At 41.6% G+C, this 20,353-nt stretch overlaps 1 protein-coding gene and 1 pseudogene across 1 annotated transcript in view; one reads left to right on the top strand and one right to left on the bottom strand.

Annotated features, from left to right (window-relative positions):
* The window catches only part of ADGRV1 (adhesion G protein-coupled receptor V1), a 618,101-nt gene that overhangs the window by 416,004 nt on the left and 181,744 nt on the right, over positions 1 to 20,353 (bottom strand). The window contains exons 60-69 of the mRNA XM_027774960.1: positions 15,319 to 15,436; positions 14,213 to 14,336; positions 11,379 to 11,517; positions 11,017 to 11,202; positions 10,229 to 10,461; positions 8,914 to 9,062; positions 7,032 to 7,233; positions 6,304 to 6,523; positions 2,770 to 3,009; positions 521 to 670 (exon numbers count right to left, since the gene is read on the bottom strand). Coding sequence (XP_027630761.1) covers positions 521 to 670; positions 2,770 to 3,009; positions 6,304 to 6,523; positions 7,032 to 7,233; positions 8,914 to 9,062; positions 10,229 to 10,461; positions 11,017 to 11,202; positions 11,379 to 11,517; positions 14,213 to 14,336; positions 15,319 to 15,436 — 1,761 coding nt within the window. The remainder of the gene's footprint in view (positions 1 to 520; positions 671 to 2,769; positions 3,010 to 6,303; positions 6,524 to 7,031; positions 7,234 to 8,913; positions 9,063 to 10,228; positions 10,462 to 11,016; positions 11,203 to 11,378; positions 11,518 to 14,212; positions 14,337 to 15,318; positions 15,437 to 20,353) is intronic.
* Positions 17,752 to 20,219, top strand: LOC102476660 (serine/threonine-protein kinase TAO3-like; annotated as a pseudogene).

The following is a 20,353-nucleotide window of genomic DNA, read 5'->3' as shown; positions in this document are numbered from 1 at the left end:
GCCAACAAATTTCCTTCATCTGTTAGGAATCAAGTCATTCTTTCCTGATCCATGTCATGAAGACTAAAAAGGGCATCCCAAATTACTTCATATCAATATACACACAAAACCTCTTAAAACAGTTGCAAACTAGAAAAATTCTATAAGAAATAAAGCCCTAAAGAATATATTAAGAACTTACCAAAAAAAAAAAAATTGAGAAGCTTAAGTATCAATAGTAAATAATTCACACTATAGCAAATAATAAAACACAAGCTACATTAGCCCTTCATGATTCAGTGTGAAGATCTTTCTGAACTAATTATAAGCAGATTTAATTTAGAGAGATAGCTAGGAGTTCATGCCAGATGGAGAGCCCAGAGGTGTTTAAATGAAAGGTCTAAAGCTCTCTGAAAACTCATGCACCTTTCTTTGGTTTATCAAAAACTTTAAGCAGAAACATACAGTTTCTTTGTCTCTCTCAACACCGTTTATTAGGCAAGAAGATGGTTCCCCACTTAAATCAAAGGAAACACTATACCATGATGTCTCCAAAAGAGCCCATCACTCTTTTGACAAAGAAAGTAATGATCAGGGTCCCTTCCAAAGCTGATGGCTCCGAATAGGTCTTTTTCGATAAAGACTCAGGAGCAAACTGAACAATTCCGTTTGGATTCCCAAACTTGTGTATCTAAAAATATAAACAGAGAATAAGTTAAACAATACGTAGAACAATTATGGCTGAAGTTATAGTATTTAACATTTTTTAAAAACAGGTAGGTTGAGAAAATGGGGGGAAAAATAGGGAAATGATATTTGAATTTACCTAGCTATTTGGTTTGCTAAGGTCTTATCTACATGGGTTTGATTACAGAAACCAATAAAGTATTCTCTAAATAATGAAAAAAAAAAAAAAAAAAAAAACTCTACCGACCATTGTCTAAAACCAGGAGGTTCTTACTTCCCAAACAAAGTAGGAGTAAGAAAAATACAATACGTGGAATGTAAAGGTCAGTACTTTGATGTTCATTTTAGCTAACTTCTTTTTACTAGTTATGCTATCATATGGCACGAGGCACAAGGCTCCGTGAAGGTTCATTTTAGGTAACAACTTGGGAAGGCTCGGTGCCCAGCCATTTGGTCCACACTAGCCTAGGAGCTGTTGCGAAGGTTTTCTGTAGGTAGGGCTAACGCTTAGTATCAGTTGACTCTAAGTTAAGGAGATTACCTTCGATAATGTGTGAGTTACGACCAATAGATTGAAAGCCTAGAGAGAAAAGCTGAGGTTTCTGGGAGAAGATGGAACTCTGCCTTAACACTGTGACTCAGGGATTCTGCTTGGCTTTGCCACAAAATTCAAACTCAATACCAAACGTCAACTCTTTTTAAAGTTTCTGATCTTCAGCCTACTCCGTGGATTCTGGATATGTAAAAAAAAAAACTCTACTGACCATTGTCTAAAACCAGGAGGTTCTTACTTCCCAAACAAAGTAGGAGTAAGAAAAATACAATACGTGGAATGTAAAGGTCAGTACTTTGATGTTCATTTTAGCTAACTTCTTTTTACTAGTTATGCTATCATATGGCACGAGGCACAAGGCTCCGTGAAGGTTCATTTTAGGTAACAACTTGGGAAGGCTCGGTGCCCAGCCATTTGGTCCACACTAGCCTAGGAGCTGTTGCGAAGGTTTTCTGTAGGTAGGGCTAACGCTTAGTATCAGTTGACTCTAAGTTAAGGAGATTACCTTCGATAATGTGTGAGTTACGACCAATAGATTGAAAGCCTAGAGAGAAAAGCTGAGGTTTCTGGGAGAAGATGGAACTCTGCCTTAACACTGTGACTCAGGGATTCTGCTTGGCTTTGCCACAAAATTCAAACTCAATACCAAACGTCAACTCTTTTTAAAGTTTCTGATCTTCAGCCTACTCCGTGGATTCTGGATATGTCAGCTCCCATAATGACGTGGGCCAATTCCTTCAGCTCAGTCTCTCTCTCTTTTGCTGTGTGTGTCTGTGTGTGTCTGTGTGTGTGTGTGTGTGTGTGTGCACATGCACACACGCGTGCATGTGTTCCATTGGTATTTCTCTGAGAAACTCTGATGATGTAAACCCAAAACAAGAGTATTTTTCGAACTTAAAAAACATGTGTCAGCTCTCTGCACTGTTTTCAGTAGCCTTAGTCCACAGCGTTTCCTGCCCTGGTGAACAAGATGGTTCACGAGGAATCCACTGAATTCAGGTCTGATCCGCCCCACATCGTTGTGCTGACGAAGCACAATGACTAATAATCTTCCTTCAAGCTGACTCACAAGGAGTTCATAATTTTTACGTAATTTGGTGACAAAGATAGCCAATGTTCAGAGTGATGTAGCAAATACTGCTGCTCTAAAAGTGCTATATAGTCCCAAGAAAACATAATAGTCTCTAAAGTTGTAAAATAAGTTTATTAAAATGTTCTATGAAAATTCGAATTTTACTAAAACAAAAGTTCTCTATTAAATGCTTCTTTATACTAAATTTGAGCATAAAGTTAAAATTATATGAAGAAAATAACATTTTTTAGACTAGATAAAGTACTATAATAAATTTTCTTTAAAAAATTACCACTAGGCTATGTGATAGACTAACATAAACACCAGGAAGGCTGACTCATCAAATTTATTATGACTCACTTTGGTAATTATAATTATCAATTCATCATAAGCATATAGCATTTTGACAAATGTAAATATATTTTTTGATAAATCCATTAAATCCAAAATTTCATAGGAAAAATAAAGTCAGACTTACTGTTAATGTAACACTTTTAGCTCTGGAGTCTAATTTAGCTTCTCCTTTCACAAGTTTAAGTTTAATAATGAAAGTCTCTTCAACCTCCATTTCTTCATGAGGATAGATTGTCAGAACGATGGTTCTCACTCCACCTTCTCCTTCTCCAAAATAGAAGGACCCATTCACGGGGTCTGCAATGTCTCTGTTCTGGGGTGGTAAGACTTCCTGAGAATTGGGTCCTGCTATCTCCCAGTTAACCTGTGGAGTATTTTGTTTTGCTTTTGAGTTTAATACAGATGATCAGTGTTAATCAAAGAATTACTACAGGATACATAGTATTACTAAAATAACTACAAATGTATAAAATTATTTTAGGATCTCTTTGGCAAATTCATGTTTTATCAAGTAGTATTTTTCGTTAAAAAATCATTGTATTTGCAAATATAAACAACATAACTACAAAATATCACTTGTCATGGATCAAACCACCAAGAAAAGAAAATATTAATACCAGTCACTTCACATCACCACAAGATAACAAAAATATACAGATTTTTACAAAAAAAAAAAAAAAGTTAAGCAAATATAAACATTTAAAAATATGTGAGTAGGGCCAGCAGGTGGCATGGTGGTTAAGTCACTGAACTTCCACATGGCTGACCATGGATTGAATCCCATACCTGGCGGCTTTTTCTCTCTCTCTCTCTGTCTTTCTCTCTCTGTATCTCTCTGGTGAGTGCTCATGCTTTATAGAAAATTTTAAAAATAGTAATAATAATAAATAAAATTACATAATTCTTTTTTTACAATTTGAGTATAACACTGTTTTACTGTGTGTACAAATTCTACCAATCAAAATCTATATAACTAAGACAATAAAGCCACCTGCTTGGTAGGCAGTCTGTCCCAAATATTCTTAAATTCCTAGTGTGAAATGAATAGAAATCTTCATAGGTTGTTACAAGAAACAAATTTTTATGTCTTAATAAATTCATTTTCTGAGTTCTTATCATTTAAAATTGTATACTTTTTATGCTATCGATGAAGGCAGAAAACCAGGCACTTCTATTTGCTTCTTACCTGACCTCTCGTTAGCCTGGGCAGAGCTGAGCACTTGCTTCCTGAGACACCATGTCCTGTCTTGGTTGGTCTGACATCTAGGCTCCCCTCCTACTTTTTAATCTCTTTTGACTTCTCAGTCTGCTGGCTCTCGTTCCTCTGATTCCCAAATGCTGGATACCCCAGGCTCAGCTCTGTGTCCTTTACATCTTTGTCTTCATTCCTTAGGGCCCGTGATTTCAAAGGCCTCCGTCTGTGTCAACCTTCCCCATCTGTGCCTGCAGCCCCAACCACTCCACCACACACACTCCACATCCCTGCCTACTTACTCCCTCAGTGGGATGTCAAAGGATCGCTAATGAACTCGGCCAAAACAGAATTCTTCATTTTTCCCCCCAGGTTCTGCATCTCAGTGTACAATACTATAGCTTATTAGCTGCTCAAACAAAGTCTAGGAGTTATCCTTCATCGCTCTCTTCCCTTCAGCCTCCATTTCTAGCCCAATGAGAGAGAGGTGGGGGGGAGAGTGAGAAAGCACCCCCCACAGAGAATGGTCACACAGTCATCCCTTCTCTTCCATTGCTCCCTCCTGCTGGTTTTGTGGCCAGGCACATGCCTCATGTGTTTATTAAGCCACTGGATCCAGGACTCAAACCACATAGTTGGCCATGTGGGATCCAGCTGCCCCAACCCACCACACCACAGGCTGGCCCATGCTTCCCACTTCTACGCTACTCTACACCTTAGCTTCTTGGCAATACATTCTCCTCACAGCAGCCATGGAGGAGCTACTTTAAATAACAATCCAGTAACATTATCCCCCCCCCCTTAAAACTCTCTAATGGCGGGCCAGCAGGTGGTATGGTGGTTAAGGCAATAGACACTCCCACATGGCAACCACGGTTCAACCGGACCTGGTGGCTTGCTTTCTTACTTTCCCACTCTTTCTCTGTATTTCTCTCTGGTCAAATTAAAATAAATGAACGAGTAAATAAAAACAAAACAAAACAAAACTCTACCATGGCATCCTATTTGCACTTAGAATAAAATCTTCAACCGGTTTATGAGGTTCTATGTGGCCAAATGCCTTCTGAATGCTCTTCTCTACCTGGTGCTGTTGTCCTCCCACCTCTCAGCTCCTGGCCGCTGGGGCCTCTCCCTCCTGCAAACATGCCAGGCCTGTCCCTCTGCCGGAGCAATTACTCATTCTGCCCAGATCCTCACCCCACCGACAGTTACCCGTCCACCTCATTCTTACCACTCAGCTTTCAACTTGAATAGCACAACCCCTTTTTCTCCCAATTTTACAAGCAGGGCCCTTATCGTGGTCAGGTAATCTTTTTGCTTATTTGTTCTTGTTTAACGCTACTTACTATAGTGAAAACTCTATGAGAACAGGAGGAGGTCTATCAAGCTCCTCAAGATGTTTGTAGTACTGGAACAAGACCTACCATCTAGAAAGCACTCAATAAATACTTGTTGAATTCTGCCAGAATCATTCAATTAGTTTCTAACTTGCTCTCAAGAGTTCCATGGGGACGGATATAGGGGTCACACATTTTCATGTACTTCACAGAACTTAAAAGCTACTTTATATCATTAAAAAAATAATGAGAATAGGGGAACCAGCAGTTAGCGTAATGGCTATGTCGCTGGACTCCCATGTAGTCGACCGTGGTTCGCGTCCCGGACCCGGTGGCTTAAAACTCACGCCTGGCGCGTGTGCGTGCGTGCCCAAGATCCCGAGAGGAGAATGGAGGAGAAGGGATTGCGGCGTGACCATCCCCCCTCGGGGGTGATTTCTCGCTTTCACTCCCTATGTCTCTCTCTGTCTGTCTGGCAAGCGCATGCGCCCTATAGCAAAAACCTCTCCAAAAAAAAAAAAAGAGAATAAATAATAATAATAATAATAATCTAAAAGATCATAATGAATATCATAATGAATAGCTATTTGATGATGATGTGGACAGTAACATCTTTGTCTTGACTGATATGCATGGTAATCGTGCTGGGAAAAGAAATGTAATACACTGTAAAGATATATGTGATTTAACGTACTATAAAAAAATTATGATAATAAATAAAATTAAATTTTAAGAAAGCTACTTTATACTGAACAAGGTATAAAGTTAGGAATAAAAAAATTTATGTTAGGAATAAAAAATTCATCATCAAGACCAGCAGATGGCATAATAGTTATGTCTCTGGATGCCCACATAGTTGGACACAGTTCAAGTGCCAGACCCGGTGGCTTAAAACTCACATTGGGAGTATGGCAAGCATGCCCAAGATCCCAAGAGGAGAATGGAGGAGACGAGATTGTGGTATGGCCATCCCCGCTGGGGAGTGATTTCTCACTTTCTGCCTCTCTGTCTCTGTCTCTCTGGCGAGTGAACATGCCCAATAGCAAAACTCTGGCCAAAAAAAAAAAAAATTGAGCATCATACTTGGTCTATCAAGTTATTCTTAAATCCATGGGGAGAATAACTCTACCTGGATCTCTCCCAAGAGTCCTCCAGTTCGCTCCAGCGCCAAGGATAAAGTCATTGTGGAATTGGGGTTAGGAACAGAAACGTTGCTTTGATTGAGAAATCTTACAACTCCAAAGGGAGAGTCACTCTGGGCGATCGTGAGTCTGCTCACTAGGTGGCGCCCAAGGACCGCTCCACCGGTAGCTCCAGTGAGCAGAATTTCAATGGCCTCTTCAAATTCACTGCATAACAAGGAGGAGCAAATTGTGAGTCTAAACATATTAAAGTGCTTGTAAAATCCAAATAACTAGTCATTTTCCAAATTGGTCATACATATTCAAGGCACAGTAGACACACAAGTGGTAAGAAGAGGGTGCTCAGCTAAAAGCTTCAACCATCAACATCAATTTTATTAAAACCTAGGGCAGTTATTAGATTTTTTTTTCTTCCCCCTTTTTAATTGTTTTATTCATTAGGAAAGTGAGTTGAAGGATGTTTCCACATTCTGATTAGACTTTTTAAATCTAGAGAAACGACTTATTTTCTTCTTGTGAGATGACGTGGCACATCCAACAACAATGGTCTCCCCGCTCCTCTCTTCCCCTCCAGGACCCCCAAATCTCTCTCCTGTTGTTTCTCAATGGGCAAAAATATTACTTAAAATTCTATTAGCAGTGCAAAACACATGTAAGGGTAAGAGCACAATATTCATACTCCGTGTGTGCCCCCGACAGGCCCTGTGTTACCGACCTTTCACTGTCATCGATGATGGAGACATTTATAAAACTCAGGTTCTGCCCATGCTGGAAGAGGACTGAACTGCCATGAAGCACAAAGTCCACACCTCCCGGGATGGCAGAGGAGCTCTGGGTGATGAAGTCGGCTGTCACCTTGCCGTAGGTTCCATGCAGCCTCACCACTGGAATCATGACCACCCCAACGTCCTCCTCCACTGGAATGTGAAGATGGAGTTAACTGGTGCATCGGACAAGGCAGTTCACTTTTATCACATTCAGTCAAACTGAATTTGGCAATTAAATATAATGGCACACGTGTGTGTGAGTCTAAAGTCCCAAAAGGAGAACGGAGGAGAAGGGATTGCAGCATGGCCATCCCCTCTGGGGGTTGATTTCTTGCTTTCTGTCTGTCTCTCTGGTGAGCACATGCACCACAGAGTAAAAATGTCTCCCAAAAACATGGCTACATGGAGCCAGCAGATGGTGTGAGGTTACGTTGCCGGACTCCCACATAGCTGACCATAATTCAATCCTGGACCCAGTGCTTTGAAAAATCATACTGGGTGCACGTATGTGCGTGGGTGCACGTATGTGCGTGGGTGCCCAAGTTCCCGGAGGAGAATGGAGGAGAAGGGATTGCAATGTGGCCATCCTGCTTGGGAGGGGGGGGGGGGATTTCTCACTTTCTCTCTCACTGTCCAACAATGAAACCAATAAATTAATAACACTAAAACAACATATCAATTTTAAATTTTATGCTCATTATGTTATGTTCATTATATTTAAAAGCTATGTTCATACGCTGCCTTTTAAAAAAGTCATTTCCTGGGACCAACAGATGGCGTAATGGCTGCATCGCTGGACGCCCATGCAGTCGACTGCGGTTCGAGTCCTGGACCCAGTGGCTTAAACTCATGCCAGGTGCGTATGCATGCATGCCCAAGATCCTGAGAGAAGAATGGAGGAGAAGGGATTGCGGTGTGGCCATCTGCCATGAGGGGTGATTTCTTACTTTCTGTCTCTCTGTCTCTTTCTGTCATTCTGGTGAGCGCATGTGCCCTATAGCAAAAACCTCGTAAAAAATAAATAAATAAATAAAGGCATTTTCTAGGAAAGTTATTGCAGCCCAGGAAGGAATATTGCCGTATATTTTGTATTCTGCTTCTACAGGGGGGAGAACTGGCGCTATTAGGCCAACAGCTATTAGGAAGTGTTTTGGGAAAGCAAACTCAAGGATCTAGATACAACCTACACCTGCAGTACAGTGGAATATTCATTACCGGTGGGCCAGCAGATAGCATAGCGGTTAGGTCGCTGGACTCACACATAGTCCACCACAGCTCAAGTCCCGTACCGGGTAGCTGAAAACTCATGCTGGGCATGTGTATGTGTGTGCCCAAAATCCTGAGAGAAGAAAGGAAGAGAAGGGACTGCAGCGCAGCCATCCCCCTAGGGGGTGAGTTCTCACTTCCTGTCTCTATCTCTCTGAAATGTGCACACCCTAGAGGAAAAAAAAAAAAAAAACTCTCTCTAAAAACAGTATTCATTACGAAAGTGATTATTTATTAGAAAGCAAATACTCACTTATTTCTAATCACAGAAACAATTTAAGACACTTAAGTTTAAGCATAATTTTTCTATTAATAGATGGCCTTGTCTCTAAACATTTAGCTTTATCATACACAGCAAGTTTCTAGACTACCCAAGGTAACTGGAGATATATTTTCAAAATAAAGAAATAAGTATAAAAGTGGCTATCTGAGTACACACACACTTACCCCATACCCCGAACCAAGAAGATTTACATATGGGAATTCAAGGTGAACGTCAGGCTCCAGATCTTTATGATTCAGAAAGTGGTGGTAAATTTATTTAAGTAACCTAAGTGTACCTACCTTCAAAGGCAGTATATTTTGGGTCAAATTCAATGATGCCTTCTGCATTATCATTTTTCATTATAGTAATTCGCAGGATGGAGATGTTTCCTATTTCGGGAGGTTGATCTATCTGAAGTCCGTTTTCTTGTATGGTAAAATCATACCCTCTTGCAAAGTCATAAAAAAAATGAAATATACACATGATTACTGAGCATGAACCAAAAGGTCCCGCAAGCACCTGTGGCTTAGTTCGATGAAACGAAATACTTTCAAAGAGTGTAATACTGATCCGACCAAGTACTCTCGTTTTCCTGAAATGCCGTTTTGAAACACACTTCTATGCTACTCCCAATTACTGTGCCTGTAACAAACCAAACCTGTGGCTGCAAAAACTGAGCAATGAAAAGATGAACTATTAGGAAATTAGAAGGAAGCTGTCATAAAACAAACCTCTGAGGATCACTGCTGAACACACAGACAGCAAACCAGCAGTATGTGAGCGGCAGAAGTCGGTTAAGGTATGAGAGTCACGTCCCCAGTCAGACGCCAAACCCACAGAGATTCAAGAAAACACCTGGATTCCAATGGAAACCATTCTAATCAATGCCTCTATCCTTGAATATAGTTTACTTGCATAATGACATAGTTTGGCAAAGAAAGTGTTTTCTTAGGTTGATACGATTCTCATCAAACAAATTTTTGACTTCCAGGGCTTTCTATCACTTTTAACTCATAAAGCTGAAAAGTGGAACTAAGCCATTTCAGTCCTTCCGTCGAGTCCCTAATTCTCCTTCCTGGTATTTACATGCTACCTAGTGCCGGAATGTTGGAAGCTGAGTAACAAGACGTTATGTATAAGGCAAAATTAGAAAAATGATGATTCGGGACCAGCAGTTAGCGTAATGGCTATGTCACTGGATTCCCACGTAGTCGACTGCAGTTTGAGTCCCAGACCCAGTGGCTTAAGCTCATGCCGGGCACATGTATGTGCATGCCCAAGATTCTGAGAGGAGAATGGAGGAGAAGGGACTGTAGCGTGGTCATCCCCTGTGCGGGGTGATTTCTCGCTTTCTGTCTCTTTGTCTCTCTCTGTCTTTCTGGCTAGTGCACGTGCCCCATAGCAAAAACCTCTCCAAAAAGAAAAGAAATTGCAAAAAACAGAAATTAGCATTTGTTACAATTGGCTTTCTAGGCTCTGTTCTACCATCATAAAGACAGAAAAAGCAGGGAGAGAAGTGTGGTATAGCTCTGTTATCCCTAATTGCTACACAGTAGAGCTTTACTCTTTTTCTCTCTTTCTGTTTTCTTTTTCCTAATTTTCTTTTTCCTTTACCTTCCCTGGAGTTCCACCTTTGTAATTGTGAGAGAAAATTCCTCAGGGCCTTCAGGATGATGATCATCAAGGATTTCAACATGGAGACTTTTCACTGTCTCCCTCGCTTCAAAGAGGAGCTCCCCAACCACAGGAACAAAGTCCAGGCCAGCCTCCGCCGTCCCACTCACAGTCTCATACCAGAGTCTCACGAGGCCAAAATGTCCACCTGAGCGGATGACCGTGATGTTAACCTGTGCAGAAAGCATTCTGTAATTTGATTTAGAAGTTGAATCTATCAGACAATGTTAATTCTAGTTAAAGATTCTTTTTTCCAGGATTGTGTTAAAACTACATGTAAAGTTATAAAATTATTTAAATTATATGTTCAAATAATGATAATGGAGGAAATTAATCAGTTTGGAATAGGAACAAGGAAACACATTCATTACGTTTTTTTTAAGAGACATTTTGGCTATAGGGTATGTGACAGAGACAGAGAGAGAAAGAGACAGAAAGTGAGAAATGATGCCCTAGAGGGGCTGGCTACGTTGCAATCCCTTCTCTTCCATTCTCCTCTCCAGATTTTGGGTGTACACACACACACATGCACACACATAAATGCATGCATGCCTGGCGTGAGTTTAAGCTGCCAGGTCTGGGACTCGAACCACAATCGACTACACTGGAGTCTAGCGACGTAACCATTATGCCATCTGCTGGTCCCAGACCAAGAAAACGCATTCAAAGATCATTCACAACATCAAAAACAAAAATGCTACTAGGATAGTGAGCATGTCACACTGTACCCTCTGTGCCTCCTCTGACACGCGAAGCTGCTCATGTGAGAAGGCAAAGCGGCCATAGGGAGAGTCACTGGCCACCATGGTGACGTTGGCGGTGCTGCTGGACGCGCTCAGCACCCCGCCCTCGCTGACCGCAGTGAGCCGGAACTCATAGAGACGCTTTTCCTCGGGAATGTCATCATTCAAAGCCTGGAGAAGCACAAAAAGAGTTAACAGCGGACTCTGTAAAATGTGAAGATCAATGTCTGTCACATAAACAATGACAAACTGCAACACTCACCTCCCTCCCACCCCTTATCCAACACACACACACACACACACACACACACACACACACACACAGTTTCAGAAACCAGCAACGATACCTGGATCACGACAATGGCCGCAGACTGCCCGTCTCTCATTGTCAGTTTTCCCGATGTCTCAGCGAATTCCCCTACGGAAGGAGGGAAGAGCCTCCAAAAGACTGTGATCTCCCCCAAAATCCCTGGGCCACGAACAAGGCTGCAAAATACAAATGTATATTTGATACATTTTTATAGAACAAACTTTTCCTAAATTCTTGCTGTGTCTTTCGACAGTAACCGACTTGCATTTAGTTCAAGAACGTGATACATAAAAATAACCTCATCTATCAACTATAAAGCGAGAGAAAGTTGTACGATTCTAAAGTAGTGACACCCGACGTACTGAGCGAGTGCAAATCTATCTTGACAAGAACACTGGCAAAAACTGAACACCAAAGATGAAAGGAATAAAAAGAAGGATCTATAGTCTTTCCATTTAATACACAAAAGTACAAAATAAAATTACCTAACAGGACAAGCAGGTGGTATGGAGGCTAAGTGCTGGATCCACACGGCCAACAGTTACGAGTCCTGAACCAAGTGGCTTGAAAAACACACGAGGGACAAGTGTGTGCCCAAAATCCCAAAAGGAGAAAAAAAGAAGGGATGGCAGTGTGGACATCTGCTGGGGGGACTTCACTTTTCCTCTGTCTCTGTCTCTGTCTCTCTCTCCCCTCTCTCTCTCTCTCTCTCTCTGTCTCTCTGAGGAGTGCACATACCCAATAACAAAAATTTAAAAAAAAATGAAAAAGAGAAAAATAGCCTAACAAAGTTCCCTAAATAACAGTAAACACTTCATACATGCACAGGTCAGTAGAACAAAAGAGGTACTAACTCCGGATAACTCCATAGGATAAAGTATTCGGTCACATCCCGCTACTTTACTGACAGTTGCTGTCCCATTCCTCTAAAGAAAATTGGGGAGAAACCAATTTTCCTATCATCACAGGAATTTGGTTATAGAACAGGCCCTGATGTTAGAACACTTAGAATCAAATAGTTGGATCTTGGCAATCTTCGAAGGAATGCTTTTGTGGCCAAGACACACAAACTTACAGAGATGAGGTAATTCTCCATTATCGCACACGTTTTGTGACCGAATGAGCTCAACTCCACGTGCATTTCTCAGCATAGGTGGTGCACATCACCCAGGAATAAGAAACCCTGTCATCTAACTTTGAGATAGATTAGGATAGGGGCCAGTCGGTGGCATGGTGGATAGGGTGCTGGACTCCCACATGGCCAACCACAGTTCGAGTCCCCTGGATCACGACAATGGCCGCAGACTGCCCGTCTCTCATTGTCAGTTTTCCCGATGTCTCAGCGAATTCCCCTACGGAAGGAGGGAAGAGCCTCCAAAAGACTGTGATCTCCCCCAAAATCCCTGGGCCACGAACAAGGCTGCAAAATACAAATGTATATTTGATACATTTTTATAGAACAAACTTTTCCTAAATTCTTGCTGTGTCTTTCGACAGTAACCGACTTGCATTTAGTTCAAGAACGTGATACATAAAAATAACCTCATCTATCAACTATAAAGCGAGAGAAAGTTGTACGATTCTAAAGTAGTGACACCCGACGTACTGAGCGAGTGCAAATCTATCTTGACAAGAACACTGGCAAAAACTGAACACCAAAGATGAAAGGAATAAAAAGAAGGATCTATAGTCTTTCCATTTAATACACAAAAGTACAAAATAAAATTACCTAACAGGACAAGCAGGTGGTATGGAGGCTAAGTGCTGGATCCACACGGCCAACAGTTACGAGTCCTGAACCAAGTGGCTTGAAAAACACACGAGGGACAAGTGTGTGCCCAAAATCCCAAAAGGAGAAAAAAAGAAGGGATGGCAGTGTGGACATCTGCTGGGGGGACTTCACTTTTCCTCTGTCTCTGTCTCTGTCTCTCTCTCCCCTCTCTCTCTCTCTCTCTCTCTGTCTCTCTGAGGAGTGCACATACCCAATAACAAAAATTTAAAAAAAAATGAAAAAGAGAAAAATAGCCTAACAAAGTTCCCTAAATAACAGTAAACACTTCATACATGCACAGGTCAGTAGAACAAAAGAGGTACTAACTCCGGATAACTCCATAGGATAAAGTATTCGGTCACATCCCGCTACTTTACTGACAGTTGCTGTCCCATTCCTCTAAAGAAAATTGGGGAGAAACCAATTTTCCTATCATCACAGGAATTTGGTTATAGAACAGGCCCTGATGTTAGAACACTTAGAATCAAATAGTTGGATCTTGGCAATCTTCGAAGGAATGCTTTTGTGGCCAAGACACACAAACTTACAGAGATGAGGTAATTCTCCATTATCGCACACGTTTTGTGACCGAATGAGCTCAACTCCACGTGCATTTCTCAGCATAGGTGGTGCACATCACCCAGGAATAAGAAACCCTGTCATCTAACTTTGAGATAGATTAGGATAGGGGCCAGTCGGTGGCATGGTGGATAGGGTGCTGGACTCCCACATGGCCAACCACAGTTCGAGTCCTGGACCTGGTGGTTTCCTTTCTCACTTTCCTTCTCTCGCTGATCAAATTAAAATATTAATAATAAATAATTCTTTTTAAAAAGATGTATAGGATATGTTTTCAAATTCTGCCAAAAATATATTATTTCTCTCCCACAGGATGTTACCAATATGTAAAATGAAATTCTGAAAGACTATGGATGTACTGGGAACGATGTATTGGGTTGTTGGAAACGTCACAGTGTATTTGCCTGTTTTTCTGTGCAAAGATGCGTCACGACTTTTCTGGCAACTCAATATTTAAGGCTAATTATTTACATAAAACTTCACAACCCGCACAGACGCAAAGGAAAACGATGAGCCCGTACCTAATGATGGCAGTGCCATTGTATCCTGCAGAGGGCTCCCCGATGAAGACGTGTCTGGATGACGGAGCTACCCCAACTTCTCCCGAGGCACCTTTATCTCCCCGAATGATTATAGACGCACTGCCTACGGGGAACAAGAGAAGCCTGCTTTGTGGCAAACACAGGTGTGCACTGAGTACCTGCCTGGCAACCTTCTAAGTGCCTTTCATGTACTGACCTAATTAATCCTCCCAACAATCACGAAGTTAGACATGAACACTATCTTCACATCTCCCCTGAGAACGCTGACATAGACTAAGGCAGGGAAGTCACTGAGGCAAATAACTTGCCCAGGTCGCTCTTTAATGACAGAGGAAGGGGGTCGGCAGGTGGTGTGGTGGTTAAAGGCACTGGACTCTCACATGACCAACCATGGTTCAAGTTCTAGACCTGGTGGGTTCCTTTCTCACTTTCCCTCCCTCCCTCTCTTTCTGTATCTCTCTGATCAAATTGGAGAACTGCAATAATAATTAATAAAGTTAAAATAAAATAATTCTTTTAAAAAAATGACAGAGGCAGGAAGAGTGGGTAATCGTTTCACTACCACTGCCAGGATAAATAAGGGCTCTTCTAGGGCAGGGACTCACTTCTACAGTAACCACTTTGCAGCTCATGGAGACCATGTGGCTATGTCAACCAGTATGTGGAAAAAACAAGATTCCTGGAGGGGCGGCCTTTAGTTTTCCAGTTCTACCATTTGACAATGAGCATTTATAAAAGTGTATCATATATTTCCACTATAATGGAAATAACAACTACAGCAAAAGAAAAAAATGGGATTACACTGAACATGTCTAAAGCCTGCTTCAGTGGCATACATAACAATTATCCATAGAACTAAGAGTTCTCAATCTAATGTAATCTTTGACCAATGACTCTACCAATATTTCATTACACTCTAACTTCAACCATTCTTTACCTATAGTACAAGTAGAAAACCTCATCTTTATGTTTCAGAAAATATCTTAGTAATTATAAAGCCTAACATTGCTTATCTCTGCAACTATTATTTGCTTACATTTTTCTAAGGATCTAACTTAATTTCCAAAAATGTGAATTTCTCTTACCTCTTACTGGAGATATTTCTACCTCATCAATTGATTGCAGTTGAATGGTGAAACGCCTGTATTCGTCCAACACGGTATCTTGGAGTGGATGCAAGACAATGGTCTTCTGGGACTCATTCTACATCAAACAAAAATAATAAATTTTCCAGAGTGATCAAAGTTAAATTTTCAATGTTCTCATTAGCAGAACAATGTTTATATCCATACACATTTTTAAAGTGTGTTCTTGGGGACAGCAGGTGGTTTGATGGTTGAGGCACTGAACTCTCACATGGCCTACCATGGTTCAAGTCCCAGATTTCATGACCTGCTTTCTCACTTTTCTCTCTCTTGCTTTCTCTCTCTGAGGAGTGCACAAGCCCTGTGGCAAAATTTAAAAACAATAATAAAGGACCAACAGGTGGCATAGTGGTTAAGGTGCTGGACTCCCACATGGCCAACCACAGTTCGAGTCCTGGACCTGGCAGCTTGCTTTCTCACTCTCTCTCTCTCACCTATGTGTTCTATAGCAAATTAAAAAGAGTAATAATAACAAATAAACATAAATAAATAATTCTTTACCAAACCAAATTAAATAAATAATTCTTCCAAAATATAAAATAAATAAAGTGTGTTCTTTAAGTTAGAGATAGGCCAGCCCATAGCACTGCGGTTAAGTGTTGTGTATAGGAAACTGGATTCCACATGGCTGACTGCAGTTTGAGTCCTAGTCTTAATGACTTTAAAAGCATGCCAGGTGCTGGGACCAGCAGATGGTGTAATGGTTACATCAGTGGACTCCCACGCAGTCAACCATGATTCAAGTCCCAGATCAGTTAGCTTAAAACTCATGCCGGACGCGTGTGTTGTGTGCCCAAAATCCCAAGAAGAGATTGGAGGAGAGGGAATTGTGTCATGGTCATCTCCCCTGGGGGGCAATTTCTCACATTCTCTCTGTCTCTCTGGCAAGCACACGCGCCCCTATAACGAAAATCTCTCTTAAAAAAAAAAAAAAAAAAAAAAAAGCCAGGTATTTGCCTAAATGCTAACTGAAGAGACAAGAAAAAAGATTGCAGCAGACCACCACCTTCTGGGGGCAAGAGGGTGCCTCCTCTCTCACACACATACTTTGGCAAGTGCACACGGCCTCTGGCAATTAAACAAAAAAAGTGAGCGATGGCACCTTCCCAGCTAATAAAAGACTATGAAAGGTAGTAATGAAGGGGCCTGACTTATAAGACGATTCAGGCTTCCCATTCAAGGTCCTGGTATTTTGTACATACATTTCAGTTTTCTTTTACTTTCACCTTTAATATTTTGTTTTTGTTTTCACGTAGGTCTGACGTCCTACTAACTGGATGTATTCTTAGTCACTTCACAGTTTTTCTCACAGTAATGTTATTCATTTTATTTATTTTTCATTACTTTTTTTTCTTGGACCTTGGTTGCGTAGTAAGATTGATTCTGCTTCTATCTGTAGCACTGTTTCTATTGGACAAGTAGTCATTTATTTTTATTTATTATTTTTAATAGCCAAAGAGCGTATGCACAAACTAGAGAGAGACAGAGAGTGAGAAAAGGAGAGGCAGAAAGCAACTCCCCCTGGAACGCAGTTACGTTGCAATCCCTTGCCCTCCACATTTCTCATCCCATCAGGATTTTAGGCACACGTGCACATGCACCAGGCATGTTTTCAAGCTGTCTGGTCCAGGATTAGAACCACAGCCAGTCAAGTGGTATCCAGCTCCCTTAACCACTAAGCTATGGAACCAGCCCTCTGTTTATCATTTTACCCCGTTTGTTTATCCTTTGCAGCCCCAAACCTTGAAATTCTCATCCCGTCACTCACTCTTCAATGCATTGTGTCTGCTGCTTAATTTCCCTCCAGTATATACTGCTGAGGTCATCCATGGTTCTGTTTATAGATTTAGCTTATTCTTTTCATTGCTGTGAGATTTCATTATTTGCATTTATATTACTTGCATTCTTTATGAAGAGATAATCATTTACTATTACAAATAACAATGCCGTGAACATTCTTGTACATACTTCTTTCTGTGGGAAAGAATTTTTTCAGATGCTACTGATTTTATGGCAATTCTCATTATTCTTGTATTCCTTATTTGGGAATTCACCTAGATTTGTGAAAATGTATTTGTAATGCCAAATTCAGTTCGCAGGCACTTCTGTGATCCTTTACGGACATGTGCATATTGGCAAAAAAGTAGAGAATGCTAACACACTTTCACATCAAATAAGCACTATGACTTGTGCCTGCATGATGCTTATCTAAGCATTTTCTCCTCAGATCATACTGTAGCCTTCGTTCACTTTGGAACACTCGACTTCAGCACTAGCATTTTAAACAGGGAAATCAGCAAACATGAGTTTGGAAAGGGAAAAAAGAAGACACTAACTAGACTGTAAAAAAAGACATTTATTTACAGTTTGAGAATGGAAGCAAGAAGTCAGGGCATTGCCTTGTTCGACCTCAACTGGGAACATGGGAATCAGGTGAATCAAACTTCTTAGCACTCTTCATATGCCCACAAATGGCCTTCAAGCACTGCTGATTTGGGAGTTACAGATAAATGTTACTGCATAGGCAAATTCTCAAATGTGAGTCCATAAGGACCGACGATATCTGAATACCAAGAACCAATTGAATTTTTATAAATTTGTATCACTCTCCACTTTATTCCTATTGGTTCTTCAGAAAAGTCATGAAGCATTTTTGCACAGAAAAACATAGAAAAAATATGTCATGACTTTGCCAATGACCCAATACATACATAAGGCATCTTTGTGTATCATACAGTTTCCATCTCTCAAAGAAACTGGCACCAAGGGGAAAATGATGACTACAGAAGGCCTTCCCCAATCTATATTTCTGGAACTTTGATGTCAAAAAAACACTAATGAATGTTCTAGGATGAAAAGATGCTGGGGGTGTGTACGACCACGACTGGAAAGCAGAAACCCTCAGCGACTGCCAAATCCTCCCAGCACAAGATCAAGGGGCAGTTCAGCAAAGCCTACCCTGATTCTAGGCAGAACAACGATACTACCGAACAGATCTCAAGTCAAATTAAATCGAGAACGCAAATCTTTCAAGGGAATGAGGTGGAGGCTTGCTTTTATATTAAAAGCTACCAGCATCCTCCTTGCAAGGCCCATGACATTTTTAAAGGAATTTGGTTATAGAGTTTTAAGCAAACCGTTCTAAGGAGTCTATACATGGCATTTATTCTTATTCTTCTTATTATTATTATTTACATTTATGTAATTCTAGAGGATCATGTACTCATAAGGGATGAGGCAGGCCACGGCGACCCCAGGCCTGAGCCGCGGCCTACCCAGTCAGTTTGGAACCACGCCATTCTCTACCGGAACAGAGAGTGCTTTGCCCAATCAAATCAGCATCCTTGTTTACACAGCAGATCCGTAGCATTAGCAAGAGGATAAGCTGTGGGAACAGACGTCAGGTCATAAGTGGATGTGATGCTGGCACCACACACAGCCAATCACCCTGGGGAACAATCTGAAGGCTGAGATGGACAAGCACCGCCTCGAGCTCCAGAAGGAGCATGCCAACCACTCATTCATCGAGCTGGAGAAGTTGCCCAAGAAGCAAGTGGTTCTCATAGAACAGGAGGCGAAGTAGCTGCGGCAGATGAGAGGAGGTTCCAGCAACAGCTGTTGGCCCAGAAGAAGAAAGATTTGACAGCTTTTGGAGCTGGCTGGTGGCGTGGTGGTTAAGAGCGCTGAACTCCCACATGGTCAACCATGGTTTGAGTCCCAGACCTGGCGGCCTGCTTTCTCACTTTCTCTCTCTCACACTCTGTCCCCTTCTGGTCAAATTTAAATAAATAAATACATACATACATAAAAAATAAATTAAATAATTCTTAAAAAAAAAAAAAAGAAAGATTTGACAACTTTCTTAGAAAGCTGGAAGAAATAGTATAAGATCTATAAGGAAGAAACTAAGAGAAAATGAATGAGGACCATAGCTCCCTCAAGAAAGAAAAGCAAAAGCAGAGATCCAAGCATAAAGAGAACTAGCAGCACACAAAGGCTGGGGCAGAAGCCCACCTCTCACTCAGCAGCTGATGAAGCAGCATGAGGTGGGGCAGCAGAACATAGGAGAAGAACTACTGATAAAGGAGGAGACGACCCAGGAGGAGACAGCGCATGCCGTGCTAAACTAATCCTGCACAATGAGTCTGCCCAGAGCTCCAGGACCGGTGGCTGCACATGGACAGAGCTACGCAGGGGTCTGATTCATCTTTAGCACAAGACTGAACTGGAAAACGAGCTGGAGTACAGGAAGAGGCGAGAAAGGAACTGCGCAGAAAGCCTGTCCTGGGACTTCAGTAACAGCCAAAAAGATTGAAGGCCGTGGAAATGCAAATTAAAAATCTGCTTCAGGACTCTTACAAAGTACAGACTAAACCCTAGAAAGCACTCAAGAATCACTGGTTGGAAGTTACTCCAAAGAATGAGCACAAAATGAACTAAAAGACACGGAGAGGTGAGCAGACAAGCAAACTTGCCATTTCGGCAGAGCAGTAGGGAGAAAGCACGCATGATGGCCTCTCAAGCGTCATGGCTAGACGAGGCTCAAGAAGCGCAATGCCAGGCCTTGAGGCTATGGCTCCAGCAGGAAATGGAGCTACCTCATGCCTGCAAGCAAAATCAAGAAGCAGACAGGGACACACCACGAGCATTAGCTCCAGAAGCTAGAGCAGAGGGTGTCTCCACGCAGAGCACATCTTAAGCAGAAGACTGAAGCGCAGCAGGCTGCCCTCAGAAAGAATGCAGCCAGAGAATAAAGTACCTACTGGAAAGGCCAGGGCAAGAGATTGAAACTTAACGCGGAGAGCCTCAGAATGGGATTTGTGAATGTAGTCGCACTAAATTTTCTTTCCTTTTCTTTTCTTTTATTGGAGAGGATTTTTGCTATAGGGCGCGTGCACTCACCAGACAGAGACAGAGAGACAGAAAGCGAGAAATCACTCCCCGGGGGGGGGGGGGGGGGGCGCGCCCAACCCAT

This window comes from Tupaia chinensis, unplaced genomic scaffold, assembly GCF_000334495.1.
Source record: "Tupaia chinensis unplaced genomic scaffold, TupChi_1.0 Scaffold000498_1, whole genome shotgun sequence".
NCBI lineage: Eukaryota > Metazoa > Chordata > Mammalia > Scandentia > Tupaiidae > Tupaia > Tupaia belangeri.
Note: the sequence above shows the minus strand (reverse complement) of the source record. Positions and strands in the feature narration are given on the sequence as shown.